The following is a 24,742-nucleotide window of genomic DNA, read 5'->3' as shown; positions in this document are numbered from 1 at the left end:
TGGTCGGTGCCGTGAATGGCAGCAGAGATTTTCCAATCAGAGGGCTTCTGCGCAAAAAGGTCGTTTTTTTCTCCTGCTGGTTCTAGAAAACCAACCACGAGTTGCCGTCGTGTGGGAGAATCCATCTTGAAGAGAGCTCTCCGGTTGTGTGATTAGTAAGTACGTTTCTGTATTTCATTAGCCTGATTAGTTTTTTCTCATTATATTGTCACGTAAGTAATGCGATTCTTGTAATCTATCTATTTTTTAAACAGTTGTTTTTTGGGGTACGTGCAGGTAATTTTTGTAGTTATTAAAACTGTAGACTGATATTGCGGCCGTATCGGCCTCGGCATTACGTAACTGCGAATTTGAGTTGCATAGTCCCGGCTCGGTTTATCAGCGCGATACATATGTGTACAACTTTTCTAATATTTGCCCTTGGCAGTAATGCGCTAAAGATGCAGTTTGGTTACTGTGATGTGTAAGTGAACGTAACTCTGTGGCCATTTCCCGGCACTCGGTAATAAGCGGGGCTCTCTGAATGCAGGGAACGCGATCGCGCCGGCCAAAATGGTGGGAAAAGCACGTATTGGCACCATGGAAATGGCGAGGCATGCACGGCATGACACATTATATAACCCCCACAACTGTATCACTAATTCCTTACTCTATCTTGTTTGTGTTGGGGGACTTAGGTATAATTGTGCAAAATGTCTGAGTCAGAGCAACAGTACATGGAAACATCGGAAAACGGCCACGAAGTCGACGATGATTTTAACGGAGCCGGCCTCACTGAGGAGGGGAACGACGACGACGACGGCGCCGCCGCGAATGACTGCGGAGAGGACGCAGGGCCCGAGGACGACGACAATTCGCAAAACGGCGGCACGGAAGGAGGCCAGATCGACGCCAGCAAGGGCGAGGAGGATGCCGGGTGAGTTTAAGAGGCCTGCTGTGAATCTGTGAAGGAAGCAGGCGTCCCTAATGAGCGCTAGCGGTTTGCCACGGCTCTTTGTTCAACCGGCCTTTTGTTGGCGCCATGTGCAGCGCGGAGAGGGGGGGATGGGCGCCACTGTAAAGATTAAATCTAATATATAGTTGCTTAGAAAAGCAGCAGATACGGGGTGGGTGCTGTGCCTCTACCATGGGGATTTCTCACTTTATTAAACCGGCCTTGAAAGATGGCTAACGGCTAAAAGCTAAAGCAAGTGCTACCTACCTACCCCCCTACATTACTGGGTCACCAGATGTTTTGGGACAGCCTGTATATCTACACCCCTGGTTCTACCCACTACCACTACTGTGTGAAGCTTGTTAGTGGGGGGGTGCCTGCAGCTGCTGCTGCTAACAGTGTCCCTTCTCCTGTGCTCAGGAAAATGTTTGTTGGCGGTCTCAGCTGGGACACAAGCAAGAAGGATCTTAAAGACTACTTCTCTAAATTTGGCGAAGTGACAGACTGCACCATCAAAATGGACCAGCAGACAGGCCGGTCAAGAGGCTTTGGTTTCATTCTGTTTAAAGACGCAGCTAGCGTAGAAAAGGTAAGTTATGTAATTATGTGGACACGTGAGGCATATTTTCACAATGTGGGCAATTTTACATGTGTTTGTTTTTTCTTTGTCTAATAGGTTCTTGAACAGAAGGAGCACAGGCTAGATGGGAGACAGATTGACCCCAAGAAAGCCATGGCCATGAAGAAGGATCCAGTAAAGAAAATCTTTGTGGGCGGACTCAACCCTGATACTTCAAAGGAGGTCATTGAGGAGTACTTTGGGACCTTTGGAGAGGTACATTAGAAGCATCTGTCAGCATCTAATGGAATTAAGTGGGTATATTGGAGGTGGCTGCTACAAAACTCTGATTTCTTTGTTTGTAGATTGACACCATAGAGCTTCCGCAGGACCCAAAGACAGAGAAGAGGAGGGGATTCGTATTCATCACGTACAAAGAAGAGGCTTCGGTGAAGAAAGTCATGGAGAAGAAGTACCACAATGTCGGTGGTAGCAAGGTAATGGCACAGCAAGCTTGCCGGCTGAAATTTAGTTAGCCAGATTTATAAGTCTTTGCAAACGTTTAACACGATGCTCTTTGTGTGACATTGTAGTGTGAAATTAAAATCGCGCAGCCCAAAGAGGTCTACCTGCAGCAGCAGTACGGTGCCCGTGGATACGGTGGACGTGGGCGAGGACGTGGAGGTAAGCACGAAATCTGTGTGCACTTCAGAAGACTCTTGATTTCAATCATGGCCTAAATTTGTTTCTGGAGACTTGTGACAAAAGCTTTCTACTTGTTATTTCTAGGCCAGGGCCAGAACTGGAATCAAGGCTACAACAACTACTGGAACCAGGGATACAACCAGGGCTATGGTTATGGACAGCAAGGCTACGGATATGGTGGCTATGGTGGCTATGACTACTCTGCTGGTTATTACGGCTATGGGGGTGGCTACGATTACAGTAAGCGATAAGTGGCCCCAGGGAAAAGAAACAGAATGAGAGAAACTTTATTTTCTTGGTCCTCCTTTTTGTACAGAAGAACTCAGTCCCTTTTTCTCTTGTCCTCCAGACCAGGGCAATACAAGCTATGGGAAAACTCCAAGACGTGGAGGGCACCAGAGTAGCTACAAGCCATACTGATCACACATAGTGCAGGTATGCATTTCTGCATCATCCGTGGTAGTATGAGAACATAGCTGTAACCATTAGTGCCTTCTGACCCCAGAGATCTCCATCTACTCTAAGTCCATTCCAGCATTGTTGTGGGGTTAGGGTAGGCCGCCTTGTGGGGTCTGTGATCATTAGAGATGGATTCATTCCACCTGTCGGCCATCTTTAGATGAACCTGTACTGCGACTGTTTGATCAGTACGCGTCGAGTTTGTGGTGGTTGAAAGCGGGAATAAAGGACTGTTTCACCTTTCACCAAAGTGCTAGGTGTAACAGCTAGAGGTCGTGTCCCCCTCCCTTCCCAGCCCCTGCCCCCGTCCAAAAAGTGTGTCTGTCCATCACTGACCAGTCAAACTCATTCATGCACCTGTCTGTCTTTGTGTAACTGCATGCCGCATTTGGTTTATTCTCAGTAACGTTAAGCACCGTGTTTTTCTCTCAAGGTCTAAAGTAAATAAGAAAAAGAGATCCATGGTCTGACTACAGCGAACATGGGCTCTGGCTTTTCCTTTGGAGTTGGCAGAAAATTTGGACTCATGCTCCATTTGTACAGATCAAGTGAGGAACTGGGGAAGCAAATGTCACTTTTCCACTTTTTATTTTATATTGTTTTTTGTTTTGTTTTTTTTGTGTCCATTTACATTTCCAGTGATGGAAGTGTTATTTTTACTGTACTTTTTGGTACCTTTTTGAATCTAATGTATTGTATGGTTGTATTTTTACATGTCTACTGGATTTACAGATGAGCAAGAGCTTTTAAAGCTCGCGAATAAAACAATTTTTTTTTTTTTTAATTTTTTTTTTGTTTCTTCATTTTGTTTTGGTGTTTATAGATTTTGTTGTTCTCCCATGCTGAGTGTTGGATGTGAGTTGCATGGCTTCAGATGTGGGGTGAGGTTAAAAAAAAAAAAGGGATTTATACTAATCAAAGGGTTCTTTGTAAGAGTGTCAAATAAATATTTGCAGAAGGCCTTGTAGACAAAGACAACCAGCAATTATTTGGTTTTGTTTTTTTTGTTGTTGTTGTTTTTGTTATTTTGGCTTTTAAGGAGATTCTTCCCCCATCATGTCTGCAATTTTTAAGTGGCTTTACTAGTGTTATTCAACTGAACGCAAGCCTGTTAAATGTAAGAGGGTATTCCCTCTCTCACTGGAAATTCATTCCTCTAGTGTCTTTGGCAAATTGGTAGAAATAAACTTTTGGTTTATATTACACATGGATCTTTCTGTTATTATTTGTAAAGTTAACGTTAAATGTTTTTGTACTGTTAACTGGCTTGCTTGTTTCGTCTCAAGTAATGTTAACATCTCCATGGGAAGCTGTGGGAGAGGGCTTCACTACCTGCAGGATAACTTGCTGAGTGTAACACCCACCCCACTAGATGTTAAACTGCAATACTTGAGCAATTTTTGTGAATGTGTCCGGGAGTTATAGTTGTCTGGTAAGTGCTTCACTCTACCATGCTGTGTATTAAGAACATGTTGCCAATCAGTGTTAAGTCACAGCTGATTATGTGAACTGCTGTCAGCAGAAAAATGATACAAGAACCAGGATTACAGTTAAAAAAAAAAAAAAAGTTTATTTGTCAATATTTTCTTTAATTTATTTATTTTGTATTATAAAAGTGTGGAATTTCAAAATGTCATCTTCTGGTAGACTACATTTCCCAGGTGGCAATGATATGTTGTGGCTTGTAGTGTTTACCTCCAGTCTGTGGGGTGTCATCAGAGAGGTGACTGGTATGATCTGTTGAAAATGAGAATGACTAAAACATTTGCATTGATATTTCACTTTAAATGGGCATAGTTTGAAACGAATGACGACGCTGATCCAGCAGTACCGTTATTTAAAATTCACTGTCACCGCTTTGATATTCTCTGAATTATTAATTTCCAGATAGAAGTCCAACTTCTCTAAAGTGAACCCCCACAGTAGTCTGTGTTGAGTGGAAGAGGCAACATGTTCTGTGAAGCTGTTTGGTCTACTGGAGCCTCAAGAACAGATTTTAATCTCTACCTCTAAATATTATGAATGTGACCACCTGACTCTGTCTGATGCAATTAAAATGTTTTCTACAGGTTTGACAAACCTTAGATGTCTTCCTTTTCCAGTTTGAGGTCACTGGCTTTCATGTCTGAAAAAAATGAAATGGTTATATTTTGGTGTTGAGGTTTTTATGGACTGAGTAGATAGCATGCATATAACCTTGTTTACAATGTTAGTCAGCTAACCTGTAAGGATGCGATCAATACATTGCACCACCAGCTCTGCATTCTCCATGCCGAAGCACATGGGAGGCTTAAACTTCAAGACGTTCTCCCATGGGCCATCAGTACTGACACATATTTGATCCTCCTCCTTCAACCTGATATAAAGAGGACAAACTCCAATCACAGAACAGCACTGGGGAGTAAGCTTTTTTTTAAAAAACATAAAATGTAAAAACTAACTGATAACTAATATGTTGCACTGCAGTCCCTCACCTCTTGACCACATGCGCTGCAGCTTCTGTGGCAGGAGTCTTCTTCTCTCTGTCAATCACCAACTCAATTCCCAAAAATAGTCCAACACCTCTACAGAAATAAAGACATGGCCTTTTATTGGAATTATGAAAGAATTAGCATACTTGTCAAATATATTTACATGTTAAGTATTCACGTTAGCAGCGGTTTGCAGTCCATGTCTGAAAATCTGAGATTTTTGTCATTCATATCTAGCTTTTTATACTGCAAAGGGTAAACACTACCAAATATATGTATAATAGGGTATGGAGGACAATTTCTATACATTTGAATAATTGAACATTTTTAGATTAAGTAAGATCAAAACACCACACCTGCAAATAAAAGTGAGATGTCAACGAGGCACTGTAAACATGGACATGTCTGTAGGCAAGCTTTAATTAGTAGAGTCACTGGACTTCATTATACGGCAGCTCAATTAGTTATTTTTTAAGTGCTATGAACTGCAGGATACCGCTGACATAGCATCCTTACCTGACATCTCCAATTATTTCATGTCGTGCTTTCAGTTTTGTGAGCAAATCTTTTAGGTGGGCTCCGACCCTCACAGCATTTCCTCTTAAGTCTTCCTCCACGATCACATCAAGGACTGCTAGGCCAACTGCACATGAAACTGGAGTCCCGCCGAACTGCATGAAGTTGGAGAGTAAAATGAGTGATTTATCTTTAGAATATGCATAAAAGCATTATATTTAAAAGTAACACAGGAACTGTGAGTGAAATGTACGTTTTAAGTCTTAAAATGACATTTCTCTCTTAATGTCATTTTAATATTAATGGTAAAATGGTAAAATAGCTATTATTATCAAATACCTGGTTGTGTGTGGAGATCGGGCATTAATTTATGCTACATTAAGGTTTCTGTATAGTCACCGTATTGAAGTACTCCACTCCGTTGGCTGTAAAAGCTCCAGCTATCTCTGCAGTGGTTGCTACGCATGCCAGGGGATGCCCATTGCCCATCGATTTGCCCATGGTCACAATGTCTGGGCAGAAATCGTCTCCCTGAAGCTGAAAAGCCCAGAAATGATGTCCCACACGCCCAAAACCTGTCTGGACTTCATCTGCCACAAACACGCCACCAGCTGAGCGCACATATCTGTGGAGAATACGACGAGGAGGCACCACACTTTCATTGTTGTACAACCAGCTGAGCAAAAACAACCAGATAACTGAAGAATTACTCACTCTGCAACTTTAGGAAAGTATCCTTGGGGCAAGATTATTTGTCCACCAACACTGGGCAGGGATTCAGCAAAGAAGGCTGAGATCTAAAGAAAAACAGATAATAAATATGCACTATAAGTGTAATGTGCTTATTATTAGCACTGTTCTGAGCGTGTGTAGTAGAGATTTTATTGAGCCTGCATGGAACTGGGTTATAGTGTACCTTACGGCCTTTTTTGTGAACATCCTCTATAAGGTCTTTTACTGTATCAGCATATGCTTGGCCTGGGTTGGGGTGATCTTCTCTGTATATGCCTCTGTAAGTGTCTGGTAGAGGTGCCTGGGAGGATGAAAGAACATGTTCTTTGAGATCAGCAGGAGTCTATTGCTGGGTAGCAGTTTTTGTGATAATAGGTTTCTAAATTTACACACCACATGAACCCATTCTTTCTGTCCCGCCAGTTTCCGGAACTTGTAAGGGCTAATGTCGATGAGAGATATTAGATGCCCATGGTATGCACTAGTGTAGAAGGAGAGCTCATTATAACTGAAAAGCACGTGTAATTGCAGGGGTGAAAGGGCTGCAATGGAGCAAAATACTTACTGGTCAAGAACTACGACATCTTCATGTTGGGTGTACTGACGTGCCAAGCGTAGGGCAAGATCATTGGCCTCTGAACTATCAGGAAAAAAAAGATGTAATTGTACTTTAGAGAATGCTTTTTTTAAGGAGTATGAGCGTGCAACAGAATACTCACCCAGAGTTAACAAAGTAGAAGACACACAGTTTCTGGGGGAGGGTAGCAGCCAGGCGGTCAGCATACAGGACTATGTTGTCATGCAGGAATCTTGAATTTGTGTTCAGGACGTCCATTTGAGCTGCTGCAGCCTTTGTGATGGCGGGGTGACAATGACCCACTTAGAAAAACATACATACAACATGTCAGTAAGGGCGTTAAAACGTCCTGCCACTAGGTGGCAGAAGTGTAATACACTGTATTTTTTTAATTGGTTAGAAAAAACGGACTTGAGACTGGATGATAATGTTTTACCATGTTGGACGTTACTGATACAGTCCAAATAGCGTTTGCCATTTTCGTCAAATAGATACTGTCCTCGTGCTCTTACTATTTTCACCGGGTCTTCTGAATAAAACAGTTTACATGACTGTCTGTAATCAAAGAAATCAATACGTGTCATTTGCACTATATGCACAATAAGCCTGTGAGCAAGCACCAAGAAAACACCAAGTTTCATCTTACATACCCGATTAGCCTATTCCTCATTGCAAGAGTTTCTTCTTTCCGAAGTTCTTCTTGCGCCATGACAACTTAATCTCTGGCTCTTTTAATTTCACGTATACCAAATACAGATACAAATACAATGCCATAAACTATAACAGCTATTGACTAGAAACTTATGGAAAACGGTTTCGCTAACTGACCCAATACGCATGCGTCGGTGGCAGAGCTGAGTTCACTTCCCACTAAGTTCAAACACTTTGTAGTTTTAACTTTTCTTTTCCCCTGTCACAGGTAAGGTAGGGTATCTAAATTTAATAAATATTTTATTATTCGACCTATATTATAAAATACATTTGCCTTTATTGTTAGACAGGAAGATTTGAAATTACGCTCTCGCTTTAACCAGAACGGTGTCACTGTGGGACGGTCAAAGTGACAGAAGCTCGTAAAATAATTGCAATGTGTTTTGCTGTGAGTTCAGTTTAATTTCCTCCAAAACAACAGAAAAAAACAATAGTAAACGTTATACATTTTTGGTATGTCTAAACCTCATTTAAGCATCTCTTGAATCACCAGTTGTAAAGGCATGTGACAAAAACACCCTCTCAATTGGTATCGTCCAGAAGCTATAAATACTCAGTTAATCTGCTCGCCACCCGGTGCACTCGCTGCGCAGCTTTGGTTGCTTAGGAACGCCTGAATGCAGGTAATACATCAAGACAGCTGTAGCATGCTAGCTTGCAACCAAGCTGCCTGACCAAGCTAACGCTACAAGTGATTTAGACATAGACTGTTGGGTTAGCGTTAAATTTAGGAACGCAAATTTTCATACTGGCCTTACAAAACGTAGCTATAACCGACTGGAATGACAAGCCTCTAACCGGTCGCAATCAGATCTATTGTAATAAACTGACGCTAGTAATTTTAGTGCATTTATCCTATGAGCTAGCTGACAACTTGGTGCTTCACTGGCTGCATCGTGTTCGTGAGCTAGCTTACCACATACCACCTTGCTCACCGGCTATAATCGGAATCCTATCGATCCTGTAAGTTTAGCATTATTTTAATGTGTTACATTGTAACGAACAACAGCTGGATTGCAGTTCATGAATTTTAGCTGATGGGCAGAAACGTGGTTTGAGTAAGCTGCGCAACACTGTGTTAAACTCGCTTGTTTTCCATTTTTTAAATTTTTTTTTTTAATTTTGTTTTTTTAAATACAGTGTCCTTAAGTCAAAGCTATTTTATCAAGGTGGCTGTGCTAGAGGTTTCTTGTCATTTCGACAGCGTCCTATATTTTTTTTCTTATGCTGATCGAATGTATGTTTGCTAGTCACACTGAAAAGTGATGCTAAAGTTTTATACTAGTTACTTGACAGCTCTTGATTGTGTTCAGGACATGACAGTGGAAAAAGCTTGGTCTTGTGCCCCTTAAATAATGTCTTGTGGCATGTGGAACTAGGCTAGCAAATGCACTGTTTGCCACAAGGAGGAGGAAGGCCCTGGAGGCCACATCTTGACTCAACAGTGATTGAACGAAAGTCTCTTAAGTGAGCTGAAATATAAATGCCATCAAAGGGCCTCAAAGTTGCTAGATTAATATTTGGTTTTTTTTGAAGGGGGGTTTTCCACCCTACATGTGCTCTACACATTCTTTTAAACAGAAGTCCAAAGGCTAATGGGTCATGTTACATTTTAATGCAACGGTCATTCTGTGTCTTTTACTTTCAATTTGAGATGTACAGCACTGAGTAATAGACTTCCTGGGATTCCATACATGGGCTACTGCAGGGAATCTTCAGGTGTTTGTGCATTCAGTAACTAATGTTTTTTTTTTTTTTTTTTAAGTTTTTGATTACAAGTAGAGTAGTTCAGGACTGTATTTGGTTTGGCCTCAAGTAAGTCCTTGAGACCTGGTCACTATTCTTTTGTCCCCTTTACAAAGATACTATGGTATGCTTCCAGCCCCTGTCCCATTCATTTTTCACACACTTCCCCCTCCATCCTTTCCCTTTTAGTCTTTCCCTCCCCCTTCCATTCTTTACTACTCACAACTTTTGTCATTTCAGTTTATTGGACCCTACTGACTTGATTGCAAAAGTTTTCACTTGAGTTGTAGTCTGCATCTCCTTCGAAATAAAATTTTCTTTGGAGTCCCATTTGGAATGACAATATGAACTTAATTTGATGAAATGTGACGTGCTGCTTTGTTCAGGGTCACCTCATGTCCATGTGTGATTCTCGCCTTAGTGAGCATAAACTTCTGCTCCTGCATGAATGAAAGGGCAACTTATAAGCCCTAGCTTGGTTCACATAGACCTGTGGTCAGTGTTTGGTGTGCAGCTTTTCTGTTCCTCTTGCTGTGGGCTTTCCCAAACAGAAAAACAAACATTAGAAAGTACCCTCTGCCCCACAATGACTAAACTAGTTTGATTTCTCTGCAGTTTGTCTAACCACTTATTTAATTTGTTTCAATCTATTCTCACCTGCCTCTCTAGGTTGCATAAAGATGTTGGTGGCAAAGTGAGGAAGCTGGTCAGTCTGGCTGGTTGAGGTGTAGAGGGGACGCCACAAACCACGCCAGAACTCTGACTAATGACACTTTCACTGCCCTTGGTAAATCTCCTCATCTCCATGTCTCTCCCTGGATCATAGCTACAAATATGGTGACTCTTATAACAGAGCAACTTCGTAAGCAGAGTTTAGAAGAACCCTATCACAAGGCCTTCTCATTCAGTGTGAATGTGGTGAGTTGGATGGTTTAGATGGAACAAAGTCTTGTCCTTCAAACTGATTTTGTTTCATTGACTTGGTTTTCTCACTTCTGATTTTGAAAACAAGTCATTCTGTTTGTTACAGTCATTACCTACAGTGGGCTCCAGTCCCACTGTCTCGTGGAGTGCTCATAAAACAACACAAGGCAAGTTTAGTGAGTTAAGAGCAACATTTGTGACCAGTGGGGAAATTGGCCTCATGTTTATCTTTTTGGCATTTTCAGAGAGCTACACCTCAACTACACATCCATCATCTGTTGCCAGTGTTTTGGATGACTCCTGTGGACTTGATTCACTATGGCCTACTTCTCAATCTGGAGAATCACTCCAGAGACCAGAACGTCCCTTCAAGGCTTTCCAAAGTTCACCTCCGCCACCTCCAAAACGCCACTGCCGGTCCCTCTCTGTTCCAGAGGATCTGTCTCAGTGCCGCACCACCTGGCATCCCAGCGCATCAAGGGTTTGGACCCCGGTGAAACGTAGCTGTCACAGTGGTGGAGCATCTAGTTCAGGCTCTGGAGCCAGCTCTTTGCCACTTTGTGGTCCTAGTTCCTCCTTCCCCTCTTCCTCCGTACACTCATCTGCTAGTCCTACCTTCTTTAGCTTAGCGCTATCGTCTGACTCCCTGATATCATGGGGCTTCCCATGGGACCCCTGCGATACACTGAAAGGAGCGTGTTCTGCATCTTTTGCTACGCCTTCTTCGTGCTCTTCTTCACCGGCCCCGCTGACCTCACACTATGTGCTGCAGCGTCGCTTCTCCCTCTCCCCTGTACACATTCAGAAATCTCCTACGGTGCCCTTGCCCCCCCAACCCTGTGCAGGTTCAGCCTTGAAATATGGCCGTTCTGACTTGGAGCACCCAGCGCTGTCTCCGTCTCCTACTTCAGCCTGCAGCACACCATCCTCATCTAGGCGTGGCCTCCACCCTGCTTTGCCACGTTGCCACTCGCAGCCCTGTGACATGCGCAAACCTCGCTTAAAGAGGCGCCATGACCCAGATGTTCTGCCCTACCCAAGGCCAGTCCTCGACTTCAGCAAGATGACACAGGTGAGCAAGGAAGGTGGTCCATCAGTGTTACAGTACCTCTGTGACGGAGGCTAATAGTATTGGTGAGCAATCAAGTTCACTACTTTCCTTAAATGTAGCCTTCTCTTTGAGACCTTTTGTGATCTTTTTTTTTTTTCTTTTTTTGCTTTTATCTCATCACTTATGTTTTACCACTTTATCTTTATCACTTATTATTTGATGCAAGGACGCAAGACAGTAATTATTTTTGTCTATAAAAATAGTAACATGATGATCATGATGCACATGGTTTTTCCTGCTTAGATTGGTAATCGTGAGAGCCCTGCATATGGACCAGGTAGCGGTTTGATTCCAGTGACCTCACAGGTGGAACGACGTTCGGCTTTCTCTCCGGCAGAGTTTCTGGGAAGAGCCAGCATCGGGCCGCTCAGTGAAAGTGAGGAAGAGGAAGACGAAAGGAGGCCTGCAGATGGAGGACAAAAGATTGTTTTTGAAAGAGACTGTACAGAATTGGATCTGAACCTTATAGAAGAAAACTGATTGCTCCTTGGTGCTCTCAGTGTTATAACTGCATCAATATCCATGTTAAGCACACCTGCAGGCTTATATTTTCTTTTTAATATAACGTGCTCTTCTGGCAGTTGGTGGAAACCTGCTGCCCTCTCTATACAAATGTCCAGAGTTTAAAAGTAAGATCCAAGGACCCCATGTGGGAGGCTAATATCCAATGACATTGCTGCGATCATAACACTTGAGCTTGCTCACTATTCAAAATTGCACAAATTTTGTTAGCGCTGGCCTGTTGAAGCACTCCTTAAGGAAATGTGCATGAGCGAATAAACAAGATTTAATGCGCACAGATTTTTGACTAATATTTGATATTAAGACAAGTCTTAATTAGCATAAGCCACTGGTTTGCATCTTGATGGCCTTACATATCCTTATCAAAGAACTTTATTGCCAGAGGTTGACAGAATGTTTCTATTACATGACGCACACTAAATGCCAGTAACTGAATGAGACCGATTGTTGTTCAGTGCTGCTTCTGATACTCGAGTAGACTACTTTTGTATTTGGCTGACTGAATTAAATGTGAGCTGTTTAACAGTAGCTAAAATGTTGCTGTGTGTAAGATAAAAAAAAAAAAAAGCCCATACAATAAGTATCCATATTTAATTGTTCTGTGTATTTAACAGGATACATTCCACTTTTTAAAAATCTCGCCTAAAGCCTCTTCACTTTTACTGCTGTTCTAACTTTTCAGATATATTCTGCTTTTCTTCTGGCACAAACGACATAACACACCCTCTACGTTACATTATCTTTTTGGAGTTTGTGTAATTGCTTTGACATTGACACATCTTGTTAACAGTGACACGGCTTACATAAACTGACCATGCCTTAAGCTTAAAATACAGAGTTCTTGGTGCTGTGCTCTTGTTTTTCACAGCCAGGCTCCTGTTTGCACTGATTGAGATATTTCTGAATTCGAGGCACATACACTTCAGTGGTCAGTCGTATGAGTGCTGCAGCTGGTCTTCACAGGGCACAATGTAACGGGCTGTACAGTGGTTTGAGTGAGTACATGCGTCCAGCCATTTCTGAGAGTGTATGTAACGAAAGAGTGAGGCTTTTAAGAAATGATTTCTTTGGCTGGAAATATACTTGTTGCACAATTTATGTACAAATAAATTTAATAGAATTATTTTTTTTTCCCAAAAAGTGTCTTGTCCTTCTTTTCTTCTTCTTAAATGAATATGAATGTTGTTTCATGCTTGGACCCAACATAAAGGAAGTCAGGGGGCAGTAGATAATTGGATTATTGTGACACCTAGTGGCTGATCTCAGTATAATAGTCGTGCTGTATGGATATACTGTATAGTCCAGTTTGGGTTAGTTAACATAGATATTGACACACATACACCTACATTTCGCGCTCGGGGAGAAAATATGTTTTTCTTGTAAACTATATTGTAGCTAGCTGTAACCGAATTACAAATTGAGCAGAATCGGGTCTGCGGGTGTATGTGTAAGAACGCTGCACACGAAGTTAAAGTTTAAGCAGAAAGTTTTGATAGCTGCCTGCAGACTTGTTGCACTAGAGTTTGCGCGTCTTTGTCGTTCCGCCTTGAAAGGTGAGGGCGCTCCTTCCAGTCCAAGGATGCTTTCTCGCACACTGTCTGACCCCCACATCGACAAGCCACTTCCTCTTTGTCTAATTTCATGGCGATCGGGAGAGAGGGAACACCGCCGACGCACGCACACTGTCTGAGCACTCCTCAAAGAGTTTATTCGGGGTAAATAATTATCATTTCTCCTCACAAGATTCGCTTTTTAGTTCACAAAGTAGATGTGGTTCAAATCAAGCATACGGGCGATTGTTCCTTCCCCGAAGAATTAATGATTTTAAAGCTTCTGGGTCAGATATTTCACATTGTAGCGCTCTTGGCTGATAACAGATCGGACGAAATGGGCTCCCCCTCCGTTCTCATCTCCCACACACTCAGCTGCACGCTAGTTATCGGCGATAGCTAGCTAACGTTAGCAACGCTTCAAACGCCTCATGTAATTGTGGACGTGGGTTGTAGCAACACTATTCACGAGTTAATGAGAAGTAAATAACATCAAAAACAACGTGTACTCGAAAGTTGGCGGGAGTTTGAACTTGCCACTAAAATGTTAGAGAGTCCTCAAGTGTTTGTGTTTGGGTTAGCTAGCCACCGTCGCGCAGCTAGCTGCTGTGCTATGTGTTTAGTTAGCGATAGCTCGGATTGCGATTCAAAAGTTAATGCTAGCTGAACTAACTCGGAGTGGACTTTAGTGAATGTCATCTGCGTATATGAGTCAATAAATGTAACGTTTGCATTTAACGGATGAATGTTATCCTTCATTGTAAGCGTTCCGGTGTTTCTGGATAGAGTAGAAACGAGTGAGCTAGCACTGTAAGCTAACTAGTTCATTAACGGTAATTTGGGAGCTAACCGTTGGGGATATTATAACCAAAAAGTTATCAAGAGTGTCCTTTCGTACTGTTTATTCGTACTGTGTGCCTAGGTTGTTGTAGTAAAGTTAAGGAGAAAGTTGGGGAACACGAACGAGTGTAACTGTGAAAAAGAAGGGGGGGAAAAACTATGCGAGTTGTACAGCGCAAGTTACTTCTCTCAAAATACTTTTGCCACTAGATGATGGCCATATCATTTTAATTGCTGTGCATGCGATGTTATAAGTGTCGAGTTTTATTCAGTTATTATTATTATTTTTATTATTTTAATGAGCCACCTGCAGCGTCACTGTTTCGCATTATTATCACCTAAAGTAATTTTATCTCTGCTTTGTTTACAGTGTAAACTAAGTTGTGAAGCTGACTGGTGCAACAGACGCTATTCTCCAGGTGAGTGTCTGTCTAAACCCTGCAGCTGTACTAATAAATCCTTATAATAAGTTTCTGGGGGTAAATATACAATATATTTCCCCCAACGCCCCCAAAACCGTAGTCCTGTAACTTTTTAGCTTTAGTTATCACTTGATCTTGTGAAAAAAAAGTTTCACTTGAGAGTGTTTTCATTCCTGGCAAGTTTGATTATGGCTAACTTCTAATACTCCAAATTCTATGTGTTTAAAAAGAAAGTGACTCTTTTTTTGAATTCTAAAATCCTCATTACTTTTCATTTGCAAGTTGGGTTTAATGCAGGTGTCAATATAAGGATGCATTTAAAATTTCAATTTTTTTCATCTTTTCATTTTTGGCTGGATTCTTGTACGCAGGTGAAAATACGTGGACGTCATTAAAGGGACCCTGCCACCACTTGGATCTGTTCTTTCTGTGTCCCTGGGTATAGACTGCTTGGTGTATGGCTCTGATGGACAAGCACAAACAAATCAAGCGGCAGAGACTCGACCGCATTTGTGAGGGTGAGACTATAAGCATTACAGTCATATATATGTAGGATTCTCAAAAATATATATATATATATATAAGTGTTTTGAGGAAGTATAATAACATTTGTTTGTAATGTTCCTGTGCCATTGCACATAATGATAGTTTCTTATGAAATAATCTTTAATACTTGGTTGCAGAAGAGATTTACTACATGCTGTGTCCTCATGAGAAAACCACCTTTTAAGCCACAACTCACAAGGGTTTTAACTCCGAAGGCGGACAGTAGTAAAGAATTTGAAATATCCATCAGAATGGGCAGATGCACACAGTCACGGTGAAATTAATTGTTTCGATTTTTAGGTGAGAAAAATAGGTGAACTTGGATCTTTTTAGCAAAATGCATTTGAAGATGTTGCACTGCAGATTTCTAGAGATACAGTGGTTGGAGAGTGGAGAGTTGATGATAGTGATGAGACATAACGGTGCGCTAAAATGGAGGGAAGCGTCTGGAAGAGTCTCAGGAGACGGGTGAAAGGGAGAGAGGACAAGGTGAAGGGTCGTGGCCGCAGCTACAGGGAAACGGGCCAGCTGTCTCTTTAAAAAACGACAACAGCCCCCCAAACCGCTCTCAGCCTCAGCTTGGGCTATGCTAATGAGGTTAGTGCTGGTTGGCTGGCTCTCAATAGAGTCGCCCGGTGATTGGAGGCAGGCTGTGGGGGAGGGGCTGGGCGTGGATGACAGCTGGGATCCAGTCAGCCAAGAGCAGGCTAACAGAGAGAGAGGGAGGAAAAAAAAACGAGCAATAGAGGGAGAGCAAGGCGAGGGTAGAGAGAGAGGAAGACAGGCTGACAGACTTCATAATGCAAGGTTAGCCCCGGTGCTCATGTGTTTTCTATATCGGCATGTGTTTTTGAAATTTGTGAACTGTGGAAGGGGGGAAGGGATCTAGGCTCTGGGTGTGGTGCCGGCTATGTGTGTGCAGTTTCCCTTTTTTCTTTTTTTTCCTTTTTTGTCTTTAGTGTGTGTTGGTGTCGCAGGCGTAAGAAGGAACTGAATAATCGCATGTGTGTGTATGTGGGTCTCACTGTGTCTGGGTGGAGTACTGCTGCTTGCTGCATTATCATCGCTTGCTGCCCCTCCCCCCTCACCTCTTACTCTAACTACAGAAGGGGGGGGGAGGAGGAGGAGGGAGTAAGGGGAAAGAAAGGGAGAGGGAGGGAGAATGAATGAATCACTGAATGAATTGCATTGTGTGTGCGGCCATGCTCGCTGGTTGTAGGCCTCGGGTATACCGATGTCCTTTGCTCAGATTGCTCTCTGTGTAGGCCTACTTGGATATATATTTTTACACAGGGAGTCTTTGTGACGCACCCATTTGGGTTTTTCTGCATAGTAAGAGTCTTTGTTTTTTGTCTTTTTTTTTTTTCTCTAGCCTGTTTGCAGTCAGCATGACGGCATTCTTGAACCTTCTGCCGCAAATGTGAATCACACTGCTAAATGGTGTGCATCAGATTGAGTGTACCAGGCTTTATAAATACCTTTTTCCCCTCAGCTTGTGTGCATTTTATTCATGAATTGAGATATGCTCAGGCGTCAGAGGAAGCTTTTGCAAATATTTGTTTTCCACCCCCCTTCCAGCTACCAGCGCCTTTTCTTCCTCAACAGTCTCACCATTACGTCCTGTCTTCTGTCCAAGTAAATGTTCCTGCTTGTCACACTCCCCACCATGGGGGCAGGCGCACACACACCTGTCACCCAACAGGACTGAGATAGTGAGTGCTGGCGCATGTGTGGAGTCAGTCCAAGCCTGAAGACGTTAAAGTCGCCTTCACGCGTCCCTAGAGATTATTTGGGCAGGTTATCCAGCTCTCAATCCAGGTGTTAAGTGGACTTTAGCTGGCTTAAATGCAGCAAAATGTGTGAGTAGCACAGGTAATTGTCTAGAGAATCCACAGCGAGTGAGTGGGCGTCATGTGTCCTGCCTCCAGCAGGCTCTACCCAAGTGGACAGTCTCCTGTTGTCTTCTAGTCCTGAGAAATAAGTGTTGGATCTGATTCTCCTGAAAGATTTATCCAGATTTCATGTGAGAAAACTACAGTGAGCAAGAGTAAAACACACTTTACTGATGTAGCTGTTTTTGCAAAGATGTGGCGTTTATAATTTAATTGAATAGTCTGTACCAGTAAAAATATGATTTTTATATACCAAAAACAAAAATATTATCCAACATACTTAAATGTTGTGTTAAAACACTGACATGGCAGATCATTTATTTAAGATGTTAATATTATAATTTCTTTTTTGAGAAGACACAGACTGAAGTGTTAGGGTGTTTGCTGAGTGGCTTACTAATGTTACAGTTACATTATGTTGGCATAAGCATTTAGTGTTAGCCACTGCAAACATTTCAGCCTATAAAACAAAGTTAATTTCACAACAGCAGTGCCAGCTGTCTCAAACAAAACGCTAACGTGTATTTCAGGATAACCTAAGAAGGACCATACTTTGTTTGCTGATACTATGAAGTGAAACCCACTCAACTTGAATTCCGTGAACCGATCTGGATGCTGGTCTTTCAGGTGCTTTGCTCAACTGGAAGTATTTCCTCCCTTTCTCTAAAAAATATCATTTAATTTGCAGGGGGCATGTTGCACTTATCATCCCTTGCTTGCCCACCTTTGAATGCAAAGTACTTCCTGTTTTTCTTAGCTACCATATCGGTTCTCGCGGCATCCCTATTGATCCCTCTGATTTGTGGTAATCGTGCAATATTGACCGTAGTGCACATGAGCCAGTTGTGCAGATGTTTGCTGCTGAGGTGTTTGTGAGTGTGCGATTGGGGAAATAAAAGGGTACAACAGGAAAAATAAGAAGTAGGGACTCTTCCAGACGGGAGAATTTAGGTCATGACTCAGGCCCCCCCTCCTCTCCAATCCCCACAACCTCCTCCCAGAGACCCCACAGTTTTCTCCGCCCCTCCCCCAGTCATCATACACCCATCACCTCACCCCCGTTGTCCCTACCCCCACCCGTCTGCTCATACAGTAGGCAGGCCAAGTTCCCAGAATTAACACTTAACTAAAAGCCTCTCTTTCATTAACCAGTGTCCGAGCTTCCCCTTTATGAGTAGTAGATTTGAACAGGACGCGATGGATCTGTGAAGTCTTGACGGTGTATAATGGTTACATGCCATCCTAAACAGAGCTGGAGTTCAATGCCAACTAGGCCAGATGGCTGGACACTGTCCATGCCCCATCATAGATATGGTTACACATTGCTTTTGTAACCTTAAAACACTTGGTATAAACACACACACACTTAAACACACCATTTTGATAGTTCCCTTAAGGTTCTGGTGTAAGTGTTGGAAAAATACAGTCATAAAAGTCTTGAGTTATTATTGTCTAGCTCTGTTTAGCCATGTGCGCAGGGTTTTTTTTGTGAGGGTATGATGACTTGTATCACGTCGGATAGTCCAGACATGGGAAATGCAGACTGTTGAGTCACAAACCTTCAGCTGAAATTTACTGGTTCTGAAATGCAAGTAGCTGGTAGCTCTTTACGTCAAACGTCATGTGGAAGCTACATTTGAAAGGGGGCAAAAAAGCAGAAAGGCTGTGTAACAAAATCTGTTTGAAAACAAGTGCTCACATGCGTCTGTGGCAATTTGATACTTTTACCTGGTTCTTGCTTCAGATTGATTTGATGCACATTTGTCCCTTTTCTCCCCGGCGGACTCAGGTATCCGACCCCCAATCCTGAATGGGCCAATGCACCCTCGGCCTCTGGTGGCCCTGCTGGACGGGCGTGACTGCACTGTGGAGATGCCCATCCTGAAAGATGTGGCCACAGTGGCTTTCTGTGATGCCCAGTCTACACAAGAGATTCATGAAAAGGTAGAGGAGACACAAGCACACACGTTAAAAAGGCACGACATTCTGATGTCACATGAAACATTCTTCTAAAACCTTCTAAATGTCAAAAAAGGCTGCATTCCCTTTTCCTAGAGCTGTAAACTTCAGACAGCATCTAAGCTGTCTACACAAAAGAAACCTGCGGAGAAAAAAATTCCCCCCCACACAGATTTGGCTGTGACAGATGGCTCAGACATATTAACAAGCACATTTTATGTTATGTTATGTTACATAGTCTCTCAGAGAGAACCCTCTCACTTCTTTTTTTCCTTACTTAGAAGGCTCAGTTACTAACTATCTCTGACCTTCCTGTCTCATGTTTTTCTTGCTGGCTGCCTTGCTGGCCAGGATGCTATTGTAGCGGTCCTCACTATCATTCACCTGCTTCCTAAGAGAGGATCTGTCCCATGGTTGGAAAGATTCCATCTACACCATCCTGGGCTGCAGCTGGAGATTGTTAGTCCTTGCTTTGCTTTGAAACTCCATTATGAGCTGGAGAATCGCTCTTAACAGAACCTGCAGCAGATGGAAAAGTGTTTCATGTACAAACAACGTGAAGTCACTCAGGATTAGCACCGCTAGCTGCAGCCCAAGACAGTGGAGATGAATGCAGTTGATTAGTTTAGTTTATTATTTCTTTCTTTATTTCCTCACTTCATTATTCATTTATCATAATGCACTTAGCAATAGATTTGTAAAGAAGCAGCTGTATTATTTGATGATTTATTTAAGAGAGCATGCATGCACCTCCTTCACAAGTGGAATCGAAATCTGTGCACAACACTGCAGCCTTGTAACAGAATGATAAGTGCAGTCCACTGAGATGAACACCGAGGTGTTAAAATTTCCATCTGTCTCCAACAGGTGCTAAACGAGGCAGTGGCCGCTCTGCTGTACCACACTATCACTCTATCCAGAGATGACTTGGAAAAGTTTAAAGGCCTACGAGTAATTGTCAGGATCGGCTCCGGCTTCGACAACGTTGATGTCAAAGCAGCCGCTGAGCTGGGTGAGAGGATCAAATTTGTACTGTATTTTCAGAGACTTGTACAGCCATGCTGTGACACACAGTAAAACAGAACGGTTTAGTTAGTGTTTCTTTCTTCTTTTCTACCTGTTATTTAGGCATCGCTGTCTGTAACGTGCCAGCAGCCTCAGTGGAAGAGACAGCGGACACTTCGCTATGTCTGATTCTCAACCTGTACAGGCGAGTAACCTGGATGCACCAAGCTCTAAGGGAGGGGACCCGTGCTTCTAGCGTGGAGCAGATCAGAGAGGTGGCTGGTGGCGCCGCTCGTATCCGGGGGGAAACGCTGGGCATTATTGGTCTAGGTGAGTAAAAAGCGTAGTGAGGGGTGGCATCAAAGTAAGGAAATGTGACGAATTTTAAAATAAGCCTGTGCACCACTAATGGCTTCTTATACCCCTAACCTCCCCTTCCTCCTTCCAGGACGTGTTGGTCAAGCAGTAGCTCTGCGGGCAAAGGCCTTTGGTTTTGGCGTGATCTTTTATGACCCTTACCTGCCCGATGGCGTGGAGCGCTCACTCGGCCTGCAGAGAATGGCCACTCTGCAGGACTTGCTAATCCACTCTGACTGTGTGTCCCTGCACTGCAGCCTCAATGAGCACAACCACCATCTCATTAATGACTTCACCATCAAACAGGTGTGTGAACATACTCCAAATATCCAAAACAATGTTGGTTTCAGAAAGGGTAGCATTACTTCCACCTCAGCTATGTTTTGTTTAGAATAGATTGTCTAGTGACAACATACCTCTGCTATCTGTTTAAACCCTGTGAGTAGCTTGCGTTGTTTATTTTAGATGAGATTAGATACGACTGCATTCTGCCGTACTACTCTAAATATTATCTTGCATCAGCTGATAATTTGGTTCAGTTAGGTTATTAATTTTAGATGTATTTGTCACATCCATATGATTAGAAGTTTATTATCAAAATGACTTCAGTAACATCTGAGGACTCGTTCCTGCCTAATTCTGCCTTATTGCTCTTTGTGAGGATGAAAAATATTTTTCTGCAGGGGTCTTTGAATGCATTAATTGTAGTTTTTTGGTGGGATTAATTCAACATAATCATTATCTAGCATCAGCTAAGTAAACTGCTGCTTTAGCACACAGGAACTACTGGCTGGTGTTTTGTAAATAATCGACAGGACTTTAAATGAGAGTGACAATTTCTATGTGCCAGACATTTCAAACATTTGCAGCTTTTCCTGAGCCAAACCTTGTAATTGTGTGACTGTGTGTGTTAATCAGAGTTTAATAGTGCTCATTTGTTTCAGTTTGTACTGCATTTCGCTGGAAATTGAAATTCTTAGCCTTTCCTCGCAAGCTCTCATCCACATTGTTGAATGATATTGTTAATGACACAGATGCGCCAAGGAGCCTTCCTGGTGAACACATCTAGAGGCGGTCTGGTGGATGAGAAAGCACTGGCTCAGGCCCTAAAGGAAGGCCGGATACGAGGTGCCGCCCTGGACGTCCATGAGACAGAACCCTTCAGGTAACCCTAGTGAATTGGGCTCTAACTGGCCCGCTACATTCATACATAAGTGTGGTGCAAACCCTCAGTGCTCTCTCTGTATCAGCCTGTACTTTCTTCTCCAGTTTTTCAACAGGCCCTCTGAAGGATGCCCCCAACCTGATCTGTACCCCGCACACATCTTGGTACAGTGAGCAGGCATCTGTCGAGGCTCGTGAAGAGGCAGCCAGAGAGGTGCGCCGGGCCATCACTGGTAAGACGTGTACACTCATCTCATGAGATCAAGCCATTTCTTTCGCTGCAGTGAACGCATTATCATGTGACACTCCTCACTTTTTGGCAACTATCACTTTTCTAATGACAGTTTGGGTTCTGTGAATCGCCCAGTGTTTGTATCTCTAAGCATGCATACAGGTTTTTTGTGGTTAGGACAAGTGCAGAATTAGTGGATCAGAGCTGGAGTCTGACTAATTCTGGATTTTCTTAAGATGCGTGATAGAGTTTTAGAGTGCTACCAGGAGTACCCCTTGTTTCTCTTTTTTGAACTGAGCAGTTACTGTCATATTTCAGACCGGCTTTCAGGACAAAGTTACTCAGTTTGGATCAGATGTTAGTGAAGGGGAACTCTGCCTTTACACTTTACTAGCACTACCCTTGGAAAAACCTAGAAACTCTTCTAATGATCATAAAACCAAGTTTTTATTACCGAGGTCTCAAAACTCATTAAGGGTCCATGGGATGTCCTCAAATATTGTCTTTATGGGAGAAGAGGTTAAAGAGTAAAATTCCAAAAACACAAATTTTTAAATTCTTGATTATATTTCCACACATAAAAATTTAAAATGAAATGCCTACCACCAAACACAGAGCATGTATGATGAATCAATCAATCAAAGCTTTATTCGCGACATGCAGGTTGCCCTGCAGTGAAATGGGACCCCCCCAACCTTACAGACACAACACAGACATTACATGGGGATACAAGTCGAAGATCGGTAGCGTTACAGAAAAACACTGAAATATACACAACAATGGGAAAGTACAAGAGGGAAAAAAGAGACCTCTACTCGTGCTGTGCTTCCATGGTAGGACAGCATGAGAACAAGAAACAAAAAAACTCCTCTGCACAAAAAGCACATAAATGTCCACATCACACTTTGTGAAAGACATGACAAGCCACAGGATTGGGTGGGGGGTGAGGAGTAATACGAAGCGAACACAGCAGCCGCCCTGCACAGCGCTACCATTCCAGCGCGGCACATAGACCCGCTGTGTTCCCCCGCAGGAAACAAGCATCGAAGGCGTTTGGAATACACAGGCTTCATTGGAGTAACGTGTTCCCTGTTGCCATGCTGAGACTGTTTTGACTCATATTGCTAGAACATTAAACCAGAAATGTATCCGGTAGCTGAATAAGGAGGTTGTTGGTCATATCTGACAGCGAAACTTTGTGGTTTGTTTACTGCAGGGCGTATCCCCGACAGTCTGAAGAACTGTGTTAATAAGGAGTATCTGATGGCAGCCTCTCAGTGGCCCGGCATTGAGGCCGCTACTGTTCACCCAGAACTAAATGGAGCCGCCTACAGGTGAGCGGAGAATTGACCAAGATTGCCTCATTGGTGATAAGGTTGAATTTAACCTGATCTGATTTTGTTTGGCTCTGTGTCAGATTTCCTCCGGGGCTGATCAATGTTGCAGCAGCAGGCGGTCTCCCAGGAGCTGCCGCAGGCGTTGAAAGTTTGGTTCCAGGAACCCTGGCACATGGCATCGCCCCCGTCTCCCACCCCCCTCACGCCCCATCCCCAGGGCAACCTACTAAGGCCGAAGCCGACAGAGACATCCCTTCCGACCAATAGCCCCCCCCCACCGCCGTCAGCACATTCCGTCATCTCTGGAAACCAACCCCCGCCTCCCAGGATCAGACACAACCCTACCCTCCAGTACATCGGCAGCACTAGTTTGACCTGACGTGGCTCTACAGTCTTTTCTCAGATCACATAACCAGCCCAGGAGTGACCTGTCCACACCACAACAATCCACCCCCCCAACCACCACCACCCAGAATACACCCTTGCCTCCATCATCCACCTGCTCACCCACCATCCCCTCATCTCCTTCACTCCCCCACTACGTCAGCAATAACTGTGTTCTCAAGGATTCAGTGATTGGATTGGTTTATTTCCTTAGTTGGTTGTTGTTTTAATGAAAAGTTGATCTGCTCTGGTTCTAGATGTTAATGTTTGTTTGTTTAAAAAAGAAGAAAACAAGAAAAAAAGCATTTCTGACACGAGGCTTTACAGTCTGCCTCCTGCAGTCCTCCTCTGACCACTAGAGGCACAGACACAGAATGGTTGAAGCCCCACTTTTGTACATTAATGGCTCATGTTACTGCTCTCTTCCTCTTTTCTTTTTCTTACCCTTTCCATCTTTCTCATGATGGGGGGTGAAGTTTGTACTGAAGTAAAAGAAGAAAACAGGACAGAATCACAAACAGTACATCCTCTTCTCCCTGCCAAGTATCTAGCTAACCCTTTAGCCCACTTTGGCCCTTGTCTCTCCTCTGCGCTGTCATCAGTTTGCTCAGCAGAGGGATCCATAATGCTGTCAGTGTGGAGCTCTCTGACTGTCACAGTGTGTTTTTTATCTGCTAAACTCGTCTGTGAGTATTAAACCCATTATTCTTTGTCAACTTTCACTGCTGCGATTGTCTAGTTTTAGGACAGTCATCCCTGTATTTACACACGCTTTTCCCCTTTTGGATTGTGATGTCATGAGATAAAAGCTCTGAGCGTCATATCAGAGATGTACCTGCATGTCCTGGTATGAATTTCTATCTCTTGCCAGCAGTCTTGAGTGATGTGCGTTTGAGTGTGCGAGTGAGTGTGTTAGGTCCTGTGCACCTGGTGCCCACAGGGACTCGATTGCAGCAGCTTTTCTGTTTTTCATTTCCTTCCCAGCTGGAAACCCAGCAGCATTTCAGCAGAGGGCGCTGTCTGGCTGCTCAGAGCAGAGGAAGCTGCCTGCAGCTTCTCTCAGTCACAGTTACAGGTAACCTTTAGT

The 24,742-nt window shown here is 43.2% G+C and overlaps 4 protein-coding genes across 7 annotated transcripts; 3 read left to right on the top strand and 1 right to left on the bottom strand.

Annotated features, from left to right (window-relative positions):
- hnrnpaba (heterogeneous nuclear ribonucleoprotein A/Ba) lies at positions 1–3,860 on the top strand. Of its 2 annotated transcripts, none has more exons than XM_085423602.1 (9): positions 1–155; positions 678–916; positions 1,355–1,523; positions 1,611–1,769; positions 1,859–1,990; positions 2,087–2,177; positions 2,283–2,438; positions 2,548–2,633; positions 3,091–3,860. In XM_085423602.1, the coding sequence occupies exons 2-8, from the start codon at positions 693–695 to the stop codon at positions 2,616–2,618; spliced, it is 1,002 nt and encodes a 333-aa protein (XP_085279728.1). In that variant the 5' UTR covers positions 1–155; positions 678–692; the 3' UTR covers positions 2,619–2,633; positions 3,091–3,860. The 2 variants fall into 2 exon arrangements, with proteins under 2 accessions (XP_085279728.1, XP_085279738.1); XM_085423612.1 differs by having other exon boundaries at positions 142–159.
- Positions 3,861–4,229: 369 nt separating this feature from the next.
- Positions 4,230–7,805, bottom strand: phykpl (5-phosphohydroxy-L-lysine phospho-lyase). Its single transcript, XM_085423569.1, has 13 exons — positions 7,604–7,805; positions 7,390–7,508; positions 7,096–7,255; positions 6,942–7,016; positions 6,770–6,857; positions 6,561–6,677; positions 6,359–6,441; positions 6,044–6,269; positions 5,645–5,799; positions 5,132–5,221; positions 4,880–5,013; positions 4,738–4,782; positions 4,230–4,394 (listed from the first exon to the last, which is right to left on the bottom strand). Exons 1-12 carry the CDS (start codon positions 7,660–7,662, stop codon positions 4,739–4,741), a joined length of 1,350 nt encoding a protein of 449 aa, XP_085279695.1. The 5' UTR covers positions 7,663–7,805; the 3' UTR covers positions 4,230–4,394; position 4,738.
- A 414-nt stretch (positions 7,806–8,219) lies between these two features.
- LOC146677533 (protein FAM53C-like) lies at positions 8,220–13,090 on the top strand. 2 transcript variants are annotated; one of them, XM_085423592.1, is made up of 5 exons: positions 8,220–8,287; positions 10,080–10,328; positions 10,441–10,501; positions 10,580–11,406; positions 11,689–13,090. In XM_085423592.1, exons 2-5 carry the CDS (start codon positions 10,245–10,247, stop codon positions 11,923–11,925), a joined length of 1,209 nt encoding a protein of 402 aa, XP_085279718.1. In that variant the 5' UTR covers positions 8,220–8,287; positions 10,080–10,244; the 3' UTR covers positions 11,926–13,090. The 2 variants fall into 2 exon arrangements, with proteins under 2 accessions (XP_085279718.1, XP_085279710.1); XM_085423584.1 differs by having other exon boundaries at positions 8,236–8,627.
- A 490-nt stretch (positions 13,091–13,580) lies between these two features.
- On the top strand, positions 13,581–24,377 carry ctbp1l (C-terminal binding protein 1-like). Of its 2 annotated transcripts, XM_085423548.1 has the most exons (11): positions 13,581–13,682; positions 14,728–14,776; positions 15,151–15,297; positions 19,007–19,161; positions 20,044–20,188; positions 20,305–20,511; positions 20,630–20,844; positions 21,573–21,703; positions 21,808–21,935; positions 23,151–23,268; positions 23,352–24,377. In XM_085423548.1, the coding sequence occupies exons 3-11, from the start codon at positions 15,237–15,239 to the stop codon at positions 23,536–23,538; spliced, it is 1,347 nt and encodes a 448-aa protein (XP_085279674.1). In that variant the 5' UTR covers positions 13,581–13,682; positions 14,728–14,776; positions 15,151–15,236; the 3' UTR covers positions 23,539–24,377. The 2 variants fall into 2 exon arrangements, with proteins under 2 accessions (XP_085279674.1, XP_085279683.1); XM_085423557.1 differs by lacking the exons at positions 13,581–13,682; positions 14,728–14,776; positions 15,151–15,297 and adding an exon at positions 16,004–16,132.
- The last annotated feature ends 365 nt before the right edge of the window (positions 24,378–24,742 follow it).

The sequence above is a fragment of the Rhamphochromis longiceps genome, linkage group LG2 (assembly GCF_057381845.1).
Source record: "Rhamphochromis longiceps isolate RC_006_pf linkage group LG2, R_longiceps_female_GT1.1, whole genome shotgun sequence".
NCBI classification, from domain to species: domain Eukaryota; kingdom Metazoa; phylum Chordata; class Actinopteri; order Cichliformes; family Cichlidae; genus Rhamphochromis; species Rhamphochromis longiceps.
The sequence above is the reverse complement of the archived record's forward strand: the minus strand, read 5'-3'. Positions and strand labels throughout refer to the sequence as shown.

Coding starts and splice junctions, on each gene's coding strand:
- hnrnpaba (XM_085423602.1), top strand. CDS start 693: ATGTCTGAGTCAGAGCAACAGTACATGGAAACATCGGAAAACGGCCAC. Junction 1,770..1,858: donor ACTTTGGGACCTTTGGAGAG/GTACATTAGAAG, acceptor CTTTGTTTGTAG/ATTGACACCATAGAGCTTCC. Junction 2,178..2,282: donor ACGTGGGCGAGGACGTGGAG/GTAAGCACGAAA, acceptor TGTTATTTCTAG/GCCAGGGCCAGAACTGGAAT.
- phykpl (XM_085423569.1), bottom strand. CDS start 7,662: ATGGCGCAAGAAGAACTTCGGAAAGAAGAAACTCTTGCAATGAGGAAT. Junction 7,256..7,389: donor TATCAGTAACGTCCAACATG/GTAAAACATTAT, acceptor TGTTTTTCTAAG/TGGGTCATTGTCACCCCGCC. Junction 7,017..7,095: donor TTCTACTTTGTTAACTCTGG/GTGAGTATTCTG, acceptor TTTTCCTGATAG/TTCAGAGGCCAATGATCTTG.
- LOC146677533 (XM_085423592.1), top strand. CDS start 10,245: ATGGTGACTCTTATAACAGAGCAACTTCGTAAGCAGAGTTTAGAAGAA. Junction 10,329..10,440: donor TCTCATTCAGTGTGAATGTG/GTGAGTTGGATG, acceptor TGTTTGTTACAG/TCATTACCTACAGTGGGCTC. Junction 11,407..11,688: donor ACTTCAGCAAGATGACACAG/GTGAGCAAGGAA, acceptor TTTCCTGCTTAG/ATTGGTAATCGTGAGAGCCC.
- ctbp1l (XM_085423548.1), top strand. CDS start 15,237: ATGGCTCTGATGGACAAGCACAAACAAATCAAGCGGCAGAGACTCGAC. Junction 20,512..20,629: donor GCTGGGCATTATTGGTCTAG/GTGAGTAAAAAG, acceptor TCCTCCTTCCAG/GACGTGTTGGTCAAGCAGTA. Junction 21,936..23,150: donor GGTGCGCCGGGCCATCACTG/GTAAGACGTGTA, acceptor TGTTTACTGCAG/GGCGTATCCCCGACAGTCTG.